Below are 22,231 nucleotides of genomic sequence, written 5' to 3' on the forward strand. Positions count from 1 at the left end.
CTAAGCCTGGGGCAGTCCAGGGAACTAAATGCAGAGGATAGGAGTGGAAATATGTCCCTGGTGCAGCTGAGGCTCTGATTCAAAGCATTTCCCCACATGCTCGTACATCACATCTCCTTACAGTTTTATGAAGTAAACATGAGCCTTTGCCTCCCTTATGCATCCTTACAGTGTGGCCTCAGGGGAATCATGAGAAGCTGATCTGTAGCAAGAGCCCACTCAGAATATATGCACCATCGTACTCATTTTTGTACTGCAGCTTCTTTAAATGTAGGGGTGTGGCTGGCATATAAACGAGGTGTTGGTATTTAAGCATCTAACGCCAGCCTTAGCTTAAAAGCTGCTTTCTGGAAGGAAGCATGGAAGAACTCAGCAATTTGTTTGGCTCTCAGTCTGTAGTGCAGCTGACCAAAAGTTTTGGAAACAGAAAGCTGGATGGAGAAAATACAGAAAATATATATTAAAAACACATGAAAATTATGGCTAAACTGGAGTAAAGGGAGGGCGGAGGAATGCATAGATGCTACAGTAACCCTAAAATTCCATGGTGAACACTGGCTTGGTGGAGATTGTAAGGGTCCATGTATTCTGATTCCCACACACTCCCATGTGCGCACAAAGCACTGTTTTTCTGTAGTTAAGATGATTTTGGGAGAAGGGAATGCAGGATCATGAACTGAAACATTAGTGAGACAAACCAAGTGAGAAAGACACAAATATGCAGGGAAGAATTGCTTGTAGACCCCACAGTCCCTGCCTTCAGTTCAGACCTGAGCTATTGAGTCAAGCACTCAAGCCAAGCACTTGCCTAGCATAACATGGTAGAGTTTCACCAGAGTTATTGGAGCTTAACATGGTGTGCAGCATCCAAGCACTGAGTCCATGCTTGTTGCCAAAAATGAGTGTCTTCATTTATGGCACAGTCAATATAAAACAATTGGCAGTAGCACTGTTATCGTAGCAGAAATAACAGAATCTGACTTCGCAATTGCTGTGCACAAAAGCACAGCAGGAGGATAAAGATGGTGTTCTCAAAAAATGTCCAGAGACCCACAAAAGTTCACTGCCCACTCGGCTGCCTGTCAGTCAGATCAAGATGGGTTAGACGTGGATATAATGCTCTGTAACTGGCTGTCTTTAAACATGCTAGCATGTATCCTGAAAATAGCATAGCAGGGTAATTTTGCCTGGGCTAATACCATCAGCTCCACAGGTGGGTCAGGCAACTCATGTAGAGGGGGCCAACAGAACAGTATGTTTGCCAGGCACTGAGTTAAGCTCCTTTTTTGTGCTCCTATGATGTGTCATTACCAAAGATGTTAAAGCCAAGTTCTCTGAAGTGTCCATCAATTCTGGGGTGTCCAAACTGAAAGATCTTCCAGGAGTTGATTTTTTGGAAATTTTTAAACATTGCCTTCTGAAAGCTGTTTGCCTTTAGATGATATGCATAGACTTCAGATTCCCAAACCATTTCCTCGCTAATGTATTTCTTTAAGGCCAGAACCGAAAGCCAATTACATTAATCTTGACTGGCTTCAGCACCTTTTATTCCAGACCACAACAGATACTCAATGTAAAGGATACACTGTTGTTCTTTGCCCCAGTCCTGACACAGTAAAAACTTGTTTCTTCCTTTGTTTTTTCCCTGGACTCCTTGCACTTCTTCCAAATAAAATTGGCCAAACCCAGCTAAGGAAAAAATAGGTCTTTAGGACCACATCCTACTCAAGCAGAAAATTCCCTAGCAATCAATGAGTGAGAACAAGGGCTTCTGCATATAGCTGGAAGTAGCTATGATGTTTCTCTTTCCTGTATTTCAGAAAATGAAATTTATTTAGCTTGTCTTCCAAAGAAAGTGGGTCAGACACTTGGAGCAAAACCTACTGATTCTGGCCTTGTTTTACTGTGCAAGTGAAATGGCCTAGGAAAAGGAATGATCTTTGCAGATGCTACATTTTCTCATGCATTCCCTGGGGAATTGCATGTCAACCCCATTCAGCTGCAAACTGTATCAGAGTCATTTAAGTAAAGGTTGTGTTGTGTTGGTTTTTTTTTCCCTGTCCACGATGTCATGTCTCCCATAAGTGCATGGATGATTTTGACATGTGTTAGTATCTGTTTTGAATGTAGTTTGTGCATGTCAGTTGAAGTCTTAGGTGTGAAACGGTCTTGTCTCTCCTAGTTTTAAGGAGGTAAAATTGAGATTCATGGATCTGCTTCCAGGTTGATGAGAGAATAACTTAAAAGTATGCTAGCTTTCCAATTGACTTCATCTATCCCATGGAAGAAGAATGCATTGTATTGCAGATGAGGAAATACAGACAAGCTTCTTGCTTATATTAGAAATCTTGAACTGTAGACAACATCTCCAAGGATGGTTACTTAGAATACACGGCAGATGTGAAACAAATGAAAAGGAAATGTTCCTTTATCCAATTTATAACTAAGCATTGAAACTGTCATAGGACCTAGTGGAGGTCAAAACTATATGTAAATGGGGAAAAAAAAGAAAAAAGAAAAAAGAAAAAAAAGGATGGGTCAGATAGGTCATAGTTAATTCTATTTAAAACAAAACAAAACAACACACACACCACTGCCACTTTTTATGATAGCTAAGATGCATATTCCAAGAAGAATTAATACCTATTTTCAAGAAGAATGAATGCAAATAAGAACAAAACCTGCTCAGTTAACTGCATTCTCCCTTCCAAATTTTAGTCCTAATTAAAGGCAAAACCCTTTATTTCTTATTTTGCATTATTTTCTCATGTAGCTCTCATTTTAAATGATGTACTGTTTCATTTAAAGTAGATACACTTCACTGAAAAGGAACACATTGCCCCTATTTATCAGATAATACTCTAGGGAGAGTTACCGAGTTTGTGTTTGCTGGACACTGCAAACTGGTGGACTGTTCTACTCTCCGAAGATGGAAAACATCCTGGACACATTCCTGGAATATGCAAAATTTGGATTCAACATGTGCGTCTTTGCTAATGCCTGAATGGCTATAGAAATTTCAGGACAGCAGCAAACCCATCCTCTCTAATGCTTTAAACTTCCAGGAGGGTGGCTAATTTTTCTGCTTTTACACTGGGTTATTCATCAGGAGCAGCTGCTTCTCTATGCATTTGTGATGTCGAGGTGCATATGGTGTGTCAGCTAATAGAGACCCGTGTCAGTCACATGCATGTTGAGACCTGTGATAGAAAGGCAAAGAATCACTCTAATGTCCTGAATTTTCACAGTTAAGTATGTAGAAGTGCTGACAGCTATTCTTGAAGTTCCTTCCTCTGCTAAGAAAAGCTAATGGCCACCTGTCTGTCCCACAGAAATTGACTACTTACAAACATAGGACCATATTGTAAGGTTCTTATAACATGGCAATGATGTAGAAACCCTTAGATATTCCTCACCTAGCAAGCAAATATGGTTGCTGAACTACATTTTCCTTCTTTCAAACACAGGGACAGGAGATACAGTCACAGCAGCAATCTCAGAAATGGCTTGGGGTTATCAAAACAATTGCAGCACACATGAACAAACACTTCAGCTTTGCCAAGCTAAACTAGCTGGAACGTTTTGCTTGGCCAATCATGTTCCCAGCTGATTGCATTCAGCAGGTCCATGTGTGTCATCTGGTGAGGCAGAGAGAAGGCAAGAGGTGCAGCCCGAAACAAAACGTGGTAGACTCAAAGCTTGTAAGCCAGTTTAGGCTGTACCCTCTTTGGGTTCCCTGTAACAGCATTTTCTTCCTTGTACTTGAGTAATCAGTTCTATTGTACAAAATGAGCAGATGTAAGTGCCAAAAGGCATTGCCTTTTGGCTCTGGGATCTGTTATTTCCATTTGACATTTGATTTGCTCACGTGTGTGAGGTGTTACTAAGCTCCTGTTTGCTTCACTGCCTCTATTTCCCCAGAATGAGGGGCTTGTGCACATACAGCTGTAACAGTAAAAATCCAAAAGGGAGAAATAAAAGAGTTGTGCTGTTTATACACCAAAAGCCTTTCCAGATCTGGGTAGTAAGACAGAAAATATGTTTTATGAAAGACAAAATTCTAAAGTTCATATAAGCTCAAAGGCTTCTCTGGCTAAAGGCAGAGACTAAATTCTCCCCATCTCTGGATTTGTCCAAACTAACCAATCTATGTGACCAATTTACAGAGTGTTCAGTTGCTCTTAAAAGTGTCCAGCACTTAGTAATGCAAATAATCACTCTTTTTTTTCTCTTGGTCTGTAGCAGAAAAAAATTTATGTGTTCTGTAATCAGAGTTAATTTGTTTGACTGTGGATGTTGTGAGAAAGAATGCAGATATATGAAAAACACAGCTATCTCTTCATTTGCAAGTCTGTAATCTCCAGATTTTCCAGTGATATTGTCTGAGAAGTTGTGTTTGAATGCTTAGCTGGACCAAATATGTTGGATGGATTATACTGATATTTCATGCTAATGCAAATCAGAGAAACTCCATTGAAACCCATGATGTTCCATCAGAATAACATTAGAGAAGGTCATAAAGCAAGTTGTAGTAGATATATTTTGGATCAGATATCTGAAATTTCTCAGCATCCAATGCAGTTGGATTAAGGGTTTTGGTTCAAAGGGAGATCTACTAAAGAGTGTCATTCTTCACAGCAAGCAGTAACCCAAATGTATCTGAAAATGTGTCTAGAAAAGCCTTCTGTGTATTTTGGTGCTTTGTATGTGCTATGTCAGTAATTGTGTTGTGAGATGTACAAGAAACTATGTTGTATCCATCTTCTTCAAACAAGGAACACTTTGAATAAACCATGCTGGTACCCATGATTTCTTTTCTGCAAAGCAGTACTGTTTGATGCAGATCATTTTTCATCTACTTTTCCTCATTTGCCTTCCATCAGGGAAATAGCTGGGATCCCTCAGAGCTGAAAGCACAAGCTAGAAATTTCACGGTAGGCAGAGAGAAGGGTGCTCTATCAGACACTCAAGAGCTCTGCCAGTCAGCCCGAGCTCCTCTGGGACATCATCTTTCTCCCTAATGTGCTCAGTGGCTTTACAGTCACAGCCTGACCCATGGTTCTGCTGCACCAGAGTGAGCAATCATTATGAGCAGGACACTGGGTGTACCTAACCCACTCCTCAAATGTCATTCCATGCTTCCACATGTGCTTTGTGCTTCTGTGCACATAAACAAAGAATCAGTGTTGATGCTCATGCACACAGTGTCTTCAGCAGAGCTTCCCTGAGAGCACTGTAGGCCACCAAAAATGCCCAGCTGCCTGGGAACGGGATATGTGGACTGAGATATGTAAAAAGGACTGATCCAGCCCCAATCTCCTCCCTAGCCAAAGGCAGATGCTTGTCATTAATGGACATATTGCATGACTTGGGATTTGCAGAAGAAAATAAAAACAGTGAGCTCATCAGAAAAGGAAAAACATGAGTGAGAAGAATTTTTGTAAAGGTTTATATCTTCAGGGCCTTTAATATGATTGTCATTTTCCCTTTCTGTGTTTAAACAGCCAATGTGTTATTGTTTGGGACTGTAATTTATTTTCAAAGGGTAATTTTTGAGCCTGTACATCTGCACCCCCTTCTTAGGCAGCACCTACACCTACTATCCAGTCCTGAGAGGAGCTCAGGACACTCAGCACAATCTCCACAGGTGCTCAGCACCCCAGAATTTGACTCACTGTCTGGTGTGTAAAGAAAGCTGTTTCATCCAGATGGATTTAAAAATATTGGAGAAAATTTCATCCCTGAATCAACAAGATTGGCTGGATTCAATCTGTTGATTGCAATGGCAGTGCATTGGGGTGCGTCTCGTTTAAGGGAGAGATATTTGACAGGCCTGCTTGCAACTGCTTTCCCTTTGGAAGGCTCTCTGTTGCCCTTGGAGTGGAGGGTTGTGATAATAGCCAACTGCCTGCTGAGCCCTAGATGCAAACTTTTTGCATGAAATAATAACCTCACGCCCACATAAACTTCAGCTGTTTCTATGGAGAATATCCTGGACCAGTTTAAAACCTCACCCTTATTGCTTTATTAGTTAGAAATCTTGGGAGAGCCTGAAGTGTGTGTGTGTGTCTGTGTATAAATATATATATATAAATGCATATTTTAAAGAGAAGCATATGAGAGTGGAAAATATAACACTAACAATGTGAAAAGGATTTTCTGTGAGAGCTTGGGGTGGCACAGAATTCTGGAATGAAGTATTTGTCTAGGAGACAGAAGCTGGAGGTTTATTACTCTTCTGCAATGTCTCCAGGGTGTTTCACTTCACCATGGTTTCTCATTCCAATCTTTGTCTGTTCAGAAGGTAAATTATTTGAGGACCTGTATGTGTGTGCAGTGGCCAGTAAAAGATGCTGGTTCTGCATCCACAGTTGTTCAGGTAAAACTGTGATCGTTCCTAGAGCCAGCACTATGACCCATACTGGGATTATGAAGCTGGAATATCAAGGATATGTTACTTTGAATTTTCTGTCATCTCACATGGAGCGGGGATCACATAATGAGCAACATGAGTCTAGAGATGTAATTGGGAACTGCCTGTATGGGAGGGCTTTGGGATGTCTTCTGCTTCCCTTCTCACTTGCAGTGTCTGTGACACTGGTAGCACACACAGCCTCCCTTTAGTAATGCAACATAGGAACTAAGTTTAGAAATGTTCACAGCAGCATCTTTTGTTTGTTTGTTTGTTTGTTTGTTTGTTTGTTTTTGTGACTTTTGTATCGTGCTGAACAACAAAGTATGGATTTCCCATTCTGTTTCTCTTCCATCTTTCTAGATCATCAAAGAGCCCCCTCCACCTCCTGCAGAAGACAGCGAGGTAAGTAACACCAACAACCTGGTTTCATCACTGTTTAGGACAAGATTTTGTTCAGCTTCCTCACAATAGGTCATGATTCTGCTGCATGGCAGAATATGGACCTTGGCGGGAAGTTAAACCTTTGGGAACAGGTAGGGAAGGAGGACAGAAGCAGGTGGTTCTTTCACTTGGTCAGAACAGCTCTGCAGAGTTAGGCTCTGATTCACAAAAAGGACTCTTACGTGTTTAGCTTTGAAGTTAATGGAACCTAAACATGTGCTTAACTACCTCCTTGGAATAGCACAATAATGATTTTGGTGTTTCAGCATATATAACCAGTCTTGGCAGCTGAGCGCTAACTCACAATGCTTATTCCTTACACTTCAATTGCTGTGAGCAAAAGCACCCCATAAACTTCGCAATTGTGTCTGAAGAGAATGGACCAGGTTCTGAACAGATGTAAAAAGCAGTATAGCCATCCTGACACCAGAAGAGTGGCACCAACAGGGGAAGTTTTAATGGAGGGAAAGAGTAAAGTAACATTAAAATTTTCATGTTAATTCTGTTTATTTTTTTCTAGTCAAATCCAGCAACAAATGGCTTCAAGTTATGTCAACATTTCTTAATCAGTAGACTCCCCAGAAATCTGCCCAGTTTTTCATCTGCCCGTTTCTGTATCCTCCTGTTTTCAGCACACACTCGATCTCTTTTCTTACTTCCACTCTTTTGCACATGGGATTTCATTGAAAAGTCAGCTGTGTCCAGGGCTTATTAATGTCAATGGAAGTTTTTCCATTGACTTCACTAGGGTTTGAATCTGTTCCTCTTAACTATGCAAGTAACAGAAGACTTAGATCCATGCTCAGTGTGATTTTGTTGGCTATTTCCATTTGCTTTTTGCCTCTGGAGACAAAGTCATTGCCTGCTTCAGCTTGCAAGTGAGAAAGCTTGATGAAATGATCTCTGCTCCCTGTGAAGTTAGGCCCAGTGAGTGTGCTCTGTGCCAAGGCAGAAACCCTTAAAGTGCAGTCCTCTGCAGGACTACCAAGGTGGAGTCCAACCTAGCTTCTGCCTGTACTGAGCACAGCAAAGATGTTGAGGGCAACTGGAGCCAAGGCCGATACTGGAACCTGCATCTTGATAGCACTTGTCCCCTTCAAAACAGGCCTCAAGTAAAAATGTATATCTGAGCATTCCTGAACCCAATGAAGATTTGCATTTGGGTTCAATACTGAAGGCATTTGATGCTGAAGGCACCCATCTCTCAAAATAGCATCAACCCATATATTTATATGCAGGCATCTGGCCTACTTTCAAAAGTAGCCATTTCTGTTTGGGGTGTACATATATTCACCAGCTTTGTTAGCTTTCATCCTCTGAATGAAAAGGAAAATATTAGCCTAAAATTGAACATGTTCTGTTCGGCATCACACATGCCTCCAAGCCAAGGGATTCAATTGCTGAAGTTAATTAAAATGCATCATTCTGGAATGCTGGTTCACTGGCCAAGGACTGGAAGGGGAAATTAAATCTGTGTGTTAAAGGGAAAGGCGTGCTTCACTTACAAGAAAGCCTTTTCTCAAATCATTAAGTGCTGCAAAAGCAGACCAGTTGCTACACAATAAACCAGCTGTGGCACACAAGTTGTATTTGCTTCAGGTTAGTTTTGGTTAAACGAGTGTAAAGATATCTCTGGACATGTTATATTTTCTCTCACCCCTGATTCTGACAGAGAGGAAGAGTCCACACAGTGTTTTGGGTAGAACAATCTTCAGTTCATCAATCTGTTTGACAGCTTTCCTCTAGCAATGTGTTTGCCAATGGTTTTTTGTTTTAAAGTAACCTGATCTCATACTGAGGAGAATGTGGGCAAATTCTTTTTGCATAGAAGCAGAAAAATTACATTAATCTTCTACCTGCAGGTTACCTGCTTCACCATTAATACAAGAGAAGGTCTATACAATATTCTAGCTATTGTTCTTATTGTTTTGGGACCCTGGGATAGGGAGATTTGGCTACAACAACCTGCAAGAATTACAGGAACTAGCCTGATTGCAGACGTATAATTTCACATGCACTTTCCCCAAAGCTCAATGCTCAGTTATCCTAAAGCCACCTTGTAAAATTAGCAGACAAAGAAAAATACACTTTTACTATTTTAGAAAGTGTAAAGCACCAGTGCAGTGCTCAAAAATTAGTAAAGCTTGAATCTGTGACCTGTACTTTGCATTTTTTTCCGTGACAGAAGAGGCCCCTGCTGTTGGAAAAACTATTGGTCCCATTTACTATTATAGAGTCTGGTCCATGGAACAGGAATGGCAACAATGTGATGCTTTCAGAGAAGATTGGATGCTCCAGATTTCCTACTCTGCTAAAAACAAATGGAAGATGGTGTTGATTTTCTGCATTCATGTTTTTCTTATGTGTTGTAGGTTTCCTTCTCCCTTACAGAAAACCTAGTAACTGCTCATCTCCAGCATGAAAAAGCACTAATTCCTTAAACAGCAGCATTACAATTAAAGTAAAATTATTTTCTTCTCCTAAAAATCTTGGCAAAAATAAGATGAGGAATTCTGAGCAGCTTTGGGAGCTGAGGCCCATATGTCTTTGTACTGCAAGGATAATGCATTATACTTTTACAATACAGGGAAAGTAGCATTACTGTCAGAAACCCACCAAAGGTTTTATTGAACTCTACTTTAAAGGCCTTTTGAGACATATTGGAGACATACTCACTGTTGGTGAAGGAAATCATTATTGGCTAAAAACTTCCAATTAATTCATTCAGAAGTTGCAAATGTTGTCAACTTACCACTGTGCTCCTCAGACAACAGAGGATACCGGAGAAGGCTTAGCCCAGATGAAGGACAGATGGTTTTACTTACAGCCAGGAAAGATTGAGTCAATGCCAATCAGAAGAAGTGAATGTCTCAAGGAGTCAGTGAGCACCTTTCTGACCTGTGATTGACTCATTGCTAGCAGATCAAACTCACGTTCTTCTACTTCCAGTGTATAGGAAGAGTCTTTCTAGCCCTGCTAGAGGAAGACATGTCTGCTTTTGTTCAGGTGCCCATCACTTCAGGCTGGGCTTATTGGAACAACTCTTATTCAACTCAGACCATAAGCCTATCGAGAGGCTGAAGCTGGTTTTCAGTATAGCAACCCATTTTCTACAAAAAAAAAAAAAAAAAAAAAAAAAGACACCCTACAGGGATCTGCAGCTTCCAACAATTTCCTGTTCACTACCTGACCCATGCCAGGGGTCTGCTGCTAGTCTGTCCCACAAAAGGATAAGCAGGAGCACTCCAAGAGGCACATGCTCTTTTCATTGCTTCCCTGCCCTGTAAACTGAGACCAGGCAATGTTAACATACACTGCTGTATATTCATTTTCTGTCATGACAGTGCTTTCTCCTACAAAATGGATTCAGGGACATGAAGTGTCCTAAAACCTGGCAAACCCAGGCAGGAGACATACCAGATGACCCAAGCATGCCCTTTACTCATCACTCAGACCCACTTTTTCCATATTGCTCTATTACCCAAGCTCCATAATCACTCCTAATGTGGCACCAGGGCCAAGCCACCAACCAGCCTGTAATTGGATAATCTTTATGTCTGTTGTCATCCTACCCACATACACTAAAGCAAACATGCACAAGAAAGTCCTAAAGAGAAAAGCACCATTCACCAGCACAGTCATGAGACGTTGAAAGCAATTACTGCTGTCATGGGAGGCCTGCATGAAAAGGAGAAATTTAACTCACTACATGGCATCTATTGTTAAGCTAGCAGATTAAAACTTCTGTTCACCTTGAACCAGTTTGATCTCTTCTCCAACTTCTAAACATTCATGACGCCAAAGAATGCCTGAGAGGAATTAATCTTATTGGGGAGCCACTTGCAGCCTCACTTATTAGTGTTTATTAAACTCTTCCAAATTATTTTGCTCTCTCTTCCTGAAAAGCCTTGCTGGGAAGATAGCAAAATAAGCTTCAGAGAAAAGCTCTGATGCAATTTTTTTTTTGTAGACACCAAGGCAGGAAATGTATTCTGCTATTCCTGAAATAAAGCCAGGTCACAGTGGTATGCCAGCTCTTTTCCTTCCCCTTTACTCTCTTTTTACAATGTGTTTTGGAAATCTGGGAGGAGGAGGAAAGGAATCTTTCAAGATACAATCATTTAAAAGAAAAAGATTTGGAATGTTATTGGGAGCAAATGAGGTGTAGGTATTACTCCGTGAAGGTGTGGACTTTTATAACCAAATTTAATGCAAAATATCTAGGCAGATCCAACACAGCACACTCAATTAGTGTGGAGGTGGTGAACAGTTGGGTTTATTCCCCCGTCACTGGCAATAGTCCCTATTGCCAGCACTACATGCAAAAGACTCTGTGGAACAGCAATCTCCATTGTAAAATCATAGTTCAGACACGAGCATCTCTAGCACTACAGTCTTTACAAAATGCAACCTGGGAATTGGGGCTTTAAGTCCGGGTACGTGAGGTGTTCTGTTCTGTAGAAGGATTTCCTGAGTGACCCTGTGCATGTTATTTCTTTGCGTAGACCATTGTCTGAGCCATGGAGTGGGAATACATCCCTTCTCCTTTATCTTCATCAAAATGCATTCTGTCTTAACTGTGCACATACAGCACTCTGCACTCAGAAGACATAACTTCAGGCAGGATCTTTAGGAATCTGTACCATAGATAAACTAAGAATTCCATACTCACTAAGCCTAACAAGGTCTGGTTTTCTAAGCATTTTTGTCTCAAGGATAAATTTATAGGTGTTTTTTGCTGGTGCCTAATGAGATTTGAGTTCTTTCTTCAGCCTGCTTCTTAGCAGAACACCAGTGGAACATCTCTTGGATATTCTTGTGACCTATGAGTGCTTTCTGACAATAGCTTGCAGGCTTGGGCTGGTGAGAGATGCGAGTATGAGAAACACCAATGCCATGTTCTGCAAAACACCTCAAAGATTATTAAGATAAGGCAGGTTTTATACAGTTGTGATTTAGATGCCTGGTAGAGTATAATGTGACAAGCAAAACCTGCCAAAGTAAGGAGGAAATGTTTCTTGAGAACCAAGTAAATTATCCTCAAAGTGTAACAACGCCTTTGCATTTGAGAGGTGGCCATGCAGTTTGGAAATGAGTGTGGTGTTAAGAGAATGGGTTGCAGTAAGGATCTGTGAGGCTCGAGGACAATGTATTTCACCTACAGATTTCCTCAGCTGTAAAGTTAGGTGATAAAATCTCTTAGAGGAATTATTATCCCATGTCTTAAAGTGCTTTTTTTTTTTTTTTTTTTCAGGCAAAGCACTCTGTAAATGCTAAGTTCTGACAAGATTCAGGCATTGCAGAGACAACTGTGAAAATAATTATAAGGGCGGGGAGAAGGGTAAATTGTCCAAACTTTTTAAAAATCTGGCCAAATTTAGTTTGAATTCTTACCCTGAGTGGTTCAGACGTCCCTAGTGGAGCCTGAATTATCCTTGTGTTACCCACAGATGAGGTTCCCTCAGGTCAGGGTCAAAGTATACAGAGCCCGGCATGGACTCTGAGATAAACACATCTTTGTTTTCTGAAATCCAGCAGTTATGAATCTGGATCTTTGACTGTGAAATGTAGCTCTGTCCTGCTTCTTCGTATTTTTTAAAAAAGAAACTCTAGCTCCATCTAAAGCAGATTTGGGGGATGGAAAGATGCCAAGTTCTGTACAGTCAATTTCCAGCATCCTTAAATGCACTTAGATTTTCCGGGGCTGTTTTTTGTGCTGCTGCTGGGTCAGAGCTGAAGTTCGTTATGGAGTTCTTCCTCAGGCAAAAACCACATTGTAGCTAAGTGTAGAAAACTATGGGCAAAACTGAGTCAGATGTGAGAATTCTGCCCCATTTTATTGGCTCAGTTCTTCTGAATGGGTCAGGTAGGATGCTGGGGGTGGGGATGGTATGCCTCTTCCTTCTCATTTTCCTGCTTTTCTGCCACCCTGACGCCCAAGTTTCCAGTTGCTTTAGTAGAGCTACTCACATACATTGTGAACACATTTGTCAAGTGACTAGGACAACACTGTTTTTTTTTTGTTTTTATTTTTCTGCTTGTATTGCAAAACCTCCTATGCCCTTCAAAAGATGTAAACAGACTCATCCGGAAGAAAGCTTGTGACTCCTTTGTTTTTCAAGTGTTTGCTCTGGTCTTTTTGTGCGTGTGGTTCTTCTGTTGTTGTTCTGGCAGAAACACTCCTATCTTAGATTGAAGTGACTTGCAGGGCTTTCAAGGGCTTGTGGGGAAGATTTCCTAAACCTTGGTATTTCCTGTTGTGAGAGGTCCAGTCTGTGCTAAGCTGAAGACAGAGAAAGAGAGAATTGCTGAAGGAAAATATTTAGATGGCTTTGATTCCATTTTTTGAAAAAAGTCCTCATGGAAAACTTCATGCAGAGATATTAAGTTCTTAGGTTGCAGCAAAGAGCCTCAGCAGCTCTAACCAGAGAGAGAAAGAGAGGTCAGCTACAAAGGAGAGGGACCTTATATTTATGACTCAATTGTTCACTCTTCCTTTAGATCAGGACAATTTTTGCAGCTGAATTTATGTTTTGTTTTGTTTTTAAATAAAAATGCTTTTGTTTGACATGAAGAGCATAGTTTGTCTTGGATTTTTTTTCCTCCAGTTTTTAAATTTTCCTACTGGGGAGTTCAATTTCAAAGTATTTTTGGCTTTTTCAGTTTTGGAAAGCTCCTAAGCTCTGGAGTTTCGCCAAATCCCTGTGAAGAATTAAAGAAAGAAAGAAAAAAAAAAGAGGGACCATTTTTCATCTCTCTCCACATTTTTCACAGGAAATACTTCACGTTTTTGATGAACTCTGCTTTTCTGCTTTGCCAATTCACAGCCTGAATTGTAGAAATTAAAGCGAAAGGCACTATGTAGGTCAGAGCGTATGCACTGTTGTTTTAGTGTACCATTTTTTACATGGAATATACTCACTAGAAATTCAGCTAGATTGATTTTAAAAACACATTGAAAGATTTTCTTGGTTTGTTAATTGGGCCATATCTGAATGCCATCATGAATGCCAGAGTCCTAAACATGTTTAAGTTTGTGTTTAGTGATGTTCCTGGGTTTCTGCCTGCTACAGCAGGGATAGAACACATTCCATTTTGTACAGAATTTAAGTCTCATTTTTCACACAAGGTCTGACTTTCTGCTGGCATAAGGCCATGAAATCACTGAAGCCACATGGATTTCCATGGGTAGCCTTGCCAGCAGAGGCAGAAGTTCATTACAAGAACTAATTCCATTCTTGTAGCTTTTCCATTAGTCTTTTCCATCCTTGGCCCGCTCGTCTAAAAAAAACAATCATCTCCCTTTTAGACCATCACACGGGTTGTTCCCAAATATACTCCTAGTTCACCTGCACTCAGGATCAAATTTGACTTGCTTGCTTTCTTGCTCTCCTTCACTCCCCCTTCTGTCATATCTGAACTAAAATATAATGATTTATCTGTGTACTAGAGGATTATGTCAGCAAGGGTAGCCATGAGTCAGTGAACACTCCTCACAGCAACAGCTGGCCCCTCTCTAACCACAGTCACAGGGAAGAGGATGGCAAAGGGGTAAGTCCTTGCTGCCATCATTCATGGCTAGCATATCAATCAGACTTGAAGCCAAAAGTCCCCAACTCTTGACTATCCTGAATATTATTTTGGCAACATCCTCAGTGATTTTGCAACTTGGAAATAATTTACTTCCCTGAATTTAAAGACGATGAAAATCCCTTTAAATAAAACTATTGCAAAAACACACATTCTTGCTGGAGCTGGATTGTACCTTTCAAGTGGTGGTAGTGTTTATATAATGAAACATTTTCTTTTCATGAGTGTACATCCACAGGAAAACAAGCAGTAAGAGAGCAGAACATTTATTGCACTGGCTCTAGCTGGCTCAAAGGACAACATGACCTGTGACCATTTATGCCTTGCCATCTTGGTTCATGCTTCCTAACAGTACAACCCCTTCCTTCTGTTTTGTAGGAAGAAGATGATGATGGCCTTCCAAAGAAAAAATGGCCAACAGTAGATGCCTCTTATTATGGTGGTCGAGGAGTTGGTGGCATCAAACGAATGGAGGTAAATAGGCACCAGTCTATGTATCAGAAAATCTCAGTTTTGAACTTTCTTCTACTTCAGTAGGATCCAGGTCTGTGCCTGGGATACATGGACAGTGTTGCCATGCAAATTGCAAGGTAATATTTTTATAGTTTTTCTGAAGCTTTTCCCCACCTTTGCATTTCTTATTCTGTATTTTCAGGTGCGCTGGGGAGAAAAGGGTTCTACAGAAGAAGGCGCTAAGTTAGAGAAAGCCAAGAATGCCAGAGTCAAGATGCCAGAACAGGAATATGAATTCCCGGAGCCCAGGAACCTTGTGAACAATATGCGCAGACCCTCCTCTCCTCGGAAGTGGTACTCTCCAATCAAGGTAGGTCCAGTTCAGTGTTTTACTGCATAAAGTGTTTCCAGGAGATCTGTGTTTCCAGGAGATCTGTGTTAAGCGGTCTGTTTTCACATCCATGGGTAAGATCTAGAACTGTCCATAAACCTGTGACCTCAAGGTGCTGGTGGAGAAGCTGTGCATAAGGAAGTCTCACTGAACATGTTACCAGGGAGATGCTATAGAAAGGAGCCTCATGGGCAATGGGTGTTTCCATCAGGTTGATCAGGTTGCGGGGTCACATTGCTTTCTGAGACCAGAATAAAAAGCTGATCACTTTTAGTGCTGTAGCTAGCTTCTGTAAATTGCTTTCAGACTCCAATGTGCTTCCAAAGGCAGGCCCGTTAGTCCAAATTGCATATTCTCTGTGTTGTAGGGAGGAAATAGCATCCTCTTTCCTTAGAAAGAGTGGAAAAATCAGAAGAAAATTGCTCTTAAGTATCACCAAGGAAAAATGTTCTGACTGCAGTGAAGCACATGGATGTCTGCCAGCTGTCATGGGTCACAGGGCCAGGCCTGATGGAGGGCAGCATGCTCACCTCACATGGAGGGGATGGCCTGCAAGAAGGTTTTGACTGAATTAGAGTGCCTCAGAAGTGAAAGTGCAAATTCATGCTGTTATTGGGTCACACACAATGCAAAGCTGCCTAGCAGTCACCCTCGGGAACTGAGAAGGATCTCCTTCTCTGCCATCTGTCCCAAGGGCGGGCAGCTGTTCTTCAGCTTGGCTTCCCTCATGTGAATTGTTGTCAGTGTACAAAACTGAAACAAGCAAGCAACCGAATAATTCACTGATGCAAAACCCTTTCTCACACATGTGAGTGCTCCTCCTGGATTGAGAGAAACAAACCACACGCAACAGATATAGGTGGCATCATCCAGAGTGTGGTATGAAGACACTCCAACATGAGAAAGTTAATCTTTTACATTCAAGACAAGTTAAGCTGTCCTCAGCAAACAATTTTCAAGAGGTTGCACCTGTATAATAAAAAAATAAAAAAATCCAAACATTTTTCAGAGTTATCCTTTTTGGGAAATACTAAGACCCTTCTCATCTCTTTTCAGTTTGTGGTATTTGCAGCAGCACTGTAGTGTCAGAAAAGACTGAAAATGCACAGTTCGTACCCCAGTGCAAGCCTGGCACCACTGGAGCCTGGATCTCATTGTGAAGAGTGGAAATTCTGGTTAGGGTTAGAAACCCTTTACAGTCAATTTGTTAAACCGCCTACTGTTTAACTTACCTTAAATTTTATGCTAAATGTGGAAGTGCCTCACTGCTGGAAAGCAGAGTTTTTATTCTCCTGTCTTCTTCCTCTCTAGAAGCAACCAACCTAGCCAAACATTCTACCAGCTACATTATTTAGATGCAGGTATATTTCACTGCAATACACCCAGGTTTCCTTGCATTGTTTCTTGTTACTGATCAGCTCTGAGCAGTGCCCATAGGAATCTGGGCAAGTCACGTGTTTTGGCTTTCCTCAGACATTGATCTTACAGCTGGTTCAAATCCAGCAATGGAAATGGCAAGGATGCACAAGGGAGTAGTAGTGGTTTCCGGAGGATACAGAAATGTGAGCCTCTTTGAAAATTTGGTTCAATGCCCTCTCTCGCCCCCTTAAAGATTATCATCTAATAAACATAGCCTACCAACAAGTCATTTGCAATTATATTATAATGATTTCAACATGTATTCATGAAGGTTATTCATTCCCACAGTGGGACAGGTTACAGTCAACTTTTTTCAGTTCAGAGTTGGGAATGCAGTAAGCACCATCCCACATAGCTGCTCCTTTGTTACTAAATGTATTGTGTTGTAATTTACATTACTGCAACATGTTCGTAAAACACACTAGTCCCATCTGGGAGATTTTCACTTGTACGATGTGCTCATGGAAATGACCTCATACAGCTGAGAGATGCAGCTCAGTTGCTTTTTGTGTGCTGCAGTCAGAAGGTTTCACAGCGCAGAAAGCTGTACTCTAAACACTTAGGAGTTAATAGAAGCACCAGTTTTAGCACAAAGAACGTTGAATACACGTGCACTTGCAGATGGAATCCGTGTAGGCACAGCTACTGTTAGCTGAGAGCTGGGTCCTTTCCCATAGGAGATACTGATGAGTTTCTCCCTTCTTTCTTCACCAGTTTATGCTGTTGGATTACAGCCTCAGGAGATTTTCAGTTTATTTTCAGAGTTTATTCTGCATGGTAGCAAGTCAGTTCTGAACAGAGGAGTCAAGTTTATTGCAGATCTGTGTCCCAGTTGGAATTTCTCCAAAGTTCAAAAGAGACTTGGAGAAAAGATTCAATGTACGTTGGTTTTGAGTTCAGTTCTAATTCTGACTAGGAATGGCTTTTGCTTCATAACAGCAATCTTTTGATTATTAGGGGCCTAAGTGTATTAGAAGTATCTCATGGGTGATAGAATCATAGACTCATAGAATATTCCGAATTGGAAGGGACCCACAAGGATCACTGAGTCCAATCCTGGCTCCACATAGGCCTACCCAAAAATTCAGACCATATGACTAAGAGCACAGTCCAAACACTTAAACTCCGACAGGCTTGGTGCCGTGGCTTTGTACCTGGAGAGCCTGTTCAGTGCACAACAACCCTCTCAGTGAAAAACCTCTTCCTGATGTCCAGCCTGAACCTCCCCTGTCACAGGTTGACTCCATTCCCTTGGGTTCTATCACTGGTCACTAAAGAAAATAGATTGGCACCTGCCCCTCCACTCCCCCTCATGAGGAAGCTGTAGGCCGTGATGAGGTCCCCCTTCAGCCTCCTCTTTTCCAGGCTGAACAGGCCCAGTGCCCTCAGCTGCTCCTCATACGTCTTCCCCTCTAGGCCCTTCACCATCTTTGTAGCCCTTCTCTGGACACTCCCCAACAGTTTCATGTTCTCTTCGTACTGTGGTGCCCAGAACTGCACACAGTGCTCGAGGTGAGGCCGCACAGTGCGGAGCAGTGCAGGACAATCACCTCCCTCAACCAACTAGCAATGCCGTGCTTGATGCATCCCAGGACACAGTTAGCCCTCCTGGCTGCCAGGGCACACTGCTGGCTCATGATATATGTTCTTAGTTCCTTTAGAAAAATCTCTCCTTTATACCATTCAAACTGTATAGTATAAGGACAGGTCCCATCCAAGACCCCATATCCAAATACTCCCTAACTTTGGCATGTTCTACTTCTGGATAGTGTTCAGCAGCCTGAATCGGTCTGTGGATGAGGTTTTACCTAACTATTAATTGCCACCACACCCCTTATTGAACTGCACCCAAACAGGCTGTGTATGCATACTGGATAACTATATCCAATACTTTCCCCACGTACAACTGTGAGCACTCAACAGAAACAGACGGGATAATTTCTCTGAAGCAGAGATCCTGCAATTGCTCTCCCTGTGCAGTAAGGAAATTGCAAAATTGGCATAAACTCATCAGTACTCTAGGCAGAAGCTTCTGTCTAGAAGATGTGAGCATATGAAGATGAATTTGCATTGTGTTATGCAGGGAAGCTATTGCGGAGTTGTAAGAAGCAGGGGGAGGTGAGGAGGAACAGCCTATTAGGTCATTGGGTCTGCACTTTCAGCCAAAGCAGCACTGTTAGCTTGGGTCTGTCCCTCACTGCTTTTTCCAGTCTGGTTTTTAAAATAACAGAGGCTTCCACTGCTGCTCAGGGGAAATGTTTCCCAGACTACCAGACCTCACCCGTAGGAAATGTCTCCTGATACTCACTTTAATTTTCCCTCATCCCCATGCTCCATGTGCTCTCAGCTTCTTTGGTTAGAAAAGACGTTAAATTTCCACCCATTCCACTGAACTGTATGAAACATCTCTTTTGAAGGTAGATAAATATGCATGTAACAACCTATTAAAAAAAAAAAATCCTAGGTAAAGGAGGAGTGCAAGGAATTAAATCTGAGGAGCAGTGAACCAAGGTAGCTTGAATCTGACAAAGAGCCAGGAATTTCACATTTTAGGGCCAGTCACCTTGCTGGCCAACAGCCTCCTTTTCTCCACACAGCACAAGTGCCAGCCTTACTTGGAGTGTTCAGCCTTTTGCCAGTTTGTCTGATGAAGTTTTTATTCCCTTTACATCCAATCTTCAGGGTAGCATCCATATGGTAGGTAGACAGCTGATAACAGAGGGGATAGATTGCCGCTTGAAATGCTCTAGGGCTTTGTTTACTGCCAAATACAGTTGCTGACACTTAACAGATTGTTATTATTATTGTTACTGTTAATGTTATTCTTATTTGCAGAAGTTACTTCTTATCATGATGCCAACTGTATTTATTTTTTTTAAATATCATTTCACCAGTTTGAAAGGTCAGTGCAAATAAACCAAAGAGCAAGACAAGTCTAAAAATTTCTCATGAACCTTGTCAAATCCTCAGTTCATCTGACAGAGGGAGGGACAACAGAAAACATAGACGCAAGTGAAGGATCATAAAGGACTGTGCCATTTGTCTTAATTTGGTTCAGGATGTGCTCCCTGCTACAGCCAGCCGCACAGCTGTCTATGCTTTGGTTTGGTTACTAGCTTTCATTCAACCCCTATTTCTACCTCAGATTCTGTCTATGTCTACCTGTTCTCTCCTCCTCAGAACATTTATAGTACTCAGATGACTTCAAAAAGGTCACTAGCAGTCTCTACACAACTATACATAAAGGACCATGAGACAAGGCTCAATTCACTGCTTATCCATGAAAACTCACCTGCAGGACCTACCTCAAGTCTGGGGTTGAAGCAGCAGCTGGTCCTGCCAAAAAGAAACCTCAATTGCCTCCTAAATTGAGGCAACTTAATATTGTGTCCCTGGCACATTTTCCTAGACTTTGTCTTGAGGCCTGAGGACAGCTTGCATTTATAGGCAGCTTACAAAACTTCCTCTGACTGACAACGTACCAGGTCTCAAGAGCAATCTAGGTATCAGGTCATTCCCTAGACTGGGGTCAATACAGTGCTGACCTAACCATTAATTAAGGGAGAGAATGCATTTGTTTTCAGGCAGTGGCTGAAACTATGCCTTCTTTCATTTCTCATCTACATTTGTCATTGTTTCTACTTTCTGGACTTCATATCTAGTAGGACCCAAGGCTTTATTTGCCTCCAGACCTTTTTTTTGACTCCAAGTTACTTTGTGCTTCAGTTGCAAAGCAGTTCCCAAACAGAAAATGACCCAAGATGGAGCTCTTGTCTTTTCACAAGAAAGCTCAGTAGACTGATGGAAATTAGGACTCTCGGGTAAGAAGGACTTTTTTATTCCATGGAAAGTTGCAATTTTCCCTCTAGTTTCTTAAAGGAAAAATGACCAAAAAAGGTACTTATTTCTTCAGTTGTCAGAGGGGCAGGAGATCAAAAGCTTCAATGAGGTCTGATGTAGGAGGAAAGATGCATTCAGAGGGATTGTTTTCAGATGGAGGGATGGATTGAGATGGATTCAGAGACAAGGATGGCTTCCCTCAGGTCAAAGATGCTGTGCTGTCCAAATGCAGCAGGATTCTGACAGAGGAGTTTCTTGGTTCTTCCTCTGAGAATTACAGACTTTCCTGGCTCTCATCTTAGGAAGTCTTTTTCCCAGTGTCCTATGGAAACAAGATCTATGCAGTCATTCTGTCTGTCTCCACCCATGAATCCCTCCAATTCCCAAGTAAGCTTTGAACCATTGGCTCAACACGGTGGTTAAGGAATATAGGTCTCAGAGAGGATTACAACCCTAGCATTTTCTTGAATAGGGAAGAGAAAGTTGCCATATATATCCCTGTTAAAGGAAGAGTGTGCATTGAGTGCATAGATTCTTTAATTAGATACTGGAGAACCACTGCCACAGAGAGACCTTATAAATACCCTGAATGTCAGGGGGTCTTACCTTCACAGACACTGAAGTTCAATATCAGCCAAAAGACCCAAGCTTTCAGGGCAGTGAGCATCTGGGTTTTGATACATAAAATTATTTTTAATATGTCACAGTGGCCACTTAGGACTGGAGGTCAGCCTCTCAGCCAGAGGAGATACCTAGTACAGGCACAGCAAATGGTTAAGGAAAAAATATGCATGTTTAAGCTGCAGTTTGCACAGCTCACTTGTTCTTACACTGAATATAACACACTGTATGTCATTTGATTGCAGGGAAAATTGGATGCTCTCTGGGTCTTGCTGCGGAAAGGTTACGACCGTGTATCTGTGATGCGCCCACAGCCAGGAGACAAGGTACCGTGCCTCAAGACATTTCTTGGGAAAAATAAAATCCAACTAAAAATTCTGTCTGCCTTTACAAGTGTTACTTAAGCGTTGTGATTATTTTTCCATGATGAGGCAGATAGTCATGACAGCTCAGAAACAAACATTCAGTCACATTTTATCAGCTTTGTAACTTGCAGTTCATGCAGTTTCAGACCAATACATTTTCAAGTGTAAAAACTGTCTTTGTGCAATGACAGAAACACCTGTCTCAGGGCCCAGTACAGACTTACTTTTAGATGTGTAATAAATTCTAATAAATAGTAAGGGATATTTCTGCATATTTTCATTCATTAATATCTTAAATTCTGGAGTAAAACTCTGAAAAGACATAAATCTATATATATTTCTACATAAATTTAAACTTCATAGGCACTTTTATAGAGCAATGTCTGCAGAAGGATAATTGGACTGTTGCATGAGACGAATGAAATGTTCTCATATATTTCCAGTAAAAAATGGTCTCATGCAAATTTCTATATATTAATGCATGATTTTGGGTGGAAACAGAAGCCATTGAATAGAATGGACTACTGTCATTTGATGGGGATGATACTCTTTACAACTGCAAGGTACTACAGAGATACCTCTCATCTCCACAGTATTAATCTCCCCCCTTTTCAGTGGAATGAAATTCCTGTGTGCTTCCGAAATCATTCCAGTGTGAAGATATCCCCAGCTATCTCTAGAGGTACCTGGCTGGGC

At 41.4% G+C, this 22,231-nt stretch overlaps 1 protein-coding gene across 2 annotated transcripts in view; it reads left to right on the forward strand.

Annotated features, from left to right (window-relative positions):
• Positions 1-22,231, forward strand: part of ANTXR1 (ANTXR cell adhesion molecule 1) — a 120,798-nt gene that overhangs the window by 70,732 nt on the left and 27,835 nt on the right. For both annotated transcript variants that reach the window (XM_068662048.1, XM_068662047.1), the window contains 4 exons: positions 6,776-6,817; positions 14,825-14,920; positions 15,102-15,269; positions 21,416-21,496. In XM_068662048.1, the coding sequence (XP_068518149.1) occupies positions 6,776-6,817; positions 14,825-14,920; positions 15,102-15,269; positions 21,416-21,496 (387 nt within the window). The remainder of the gene's footprint in view (positions 1-6,775; positions 6,818-14,824; positions 14,921-15,101; positions 15,270-21,415; positions 21,497-22,231) is intronic.

Source organism: Anas acuta, chromosome 27 (assembly GCF_963932015.1).
Source record: "Anas acuta chromosome 27, bAnaAcu1.1, whole genome shotgun sequence".
Classification (NCBI taxonomy): domain Eukaryota; kingdom Metazoa; phylum Chordata; class Aves; order Anseriformes; family Anatidae; genus Anas; species Anas acuta.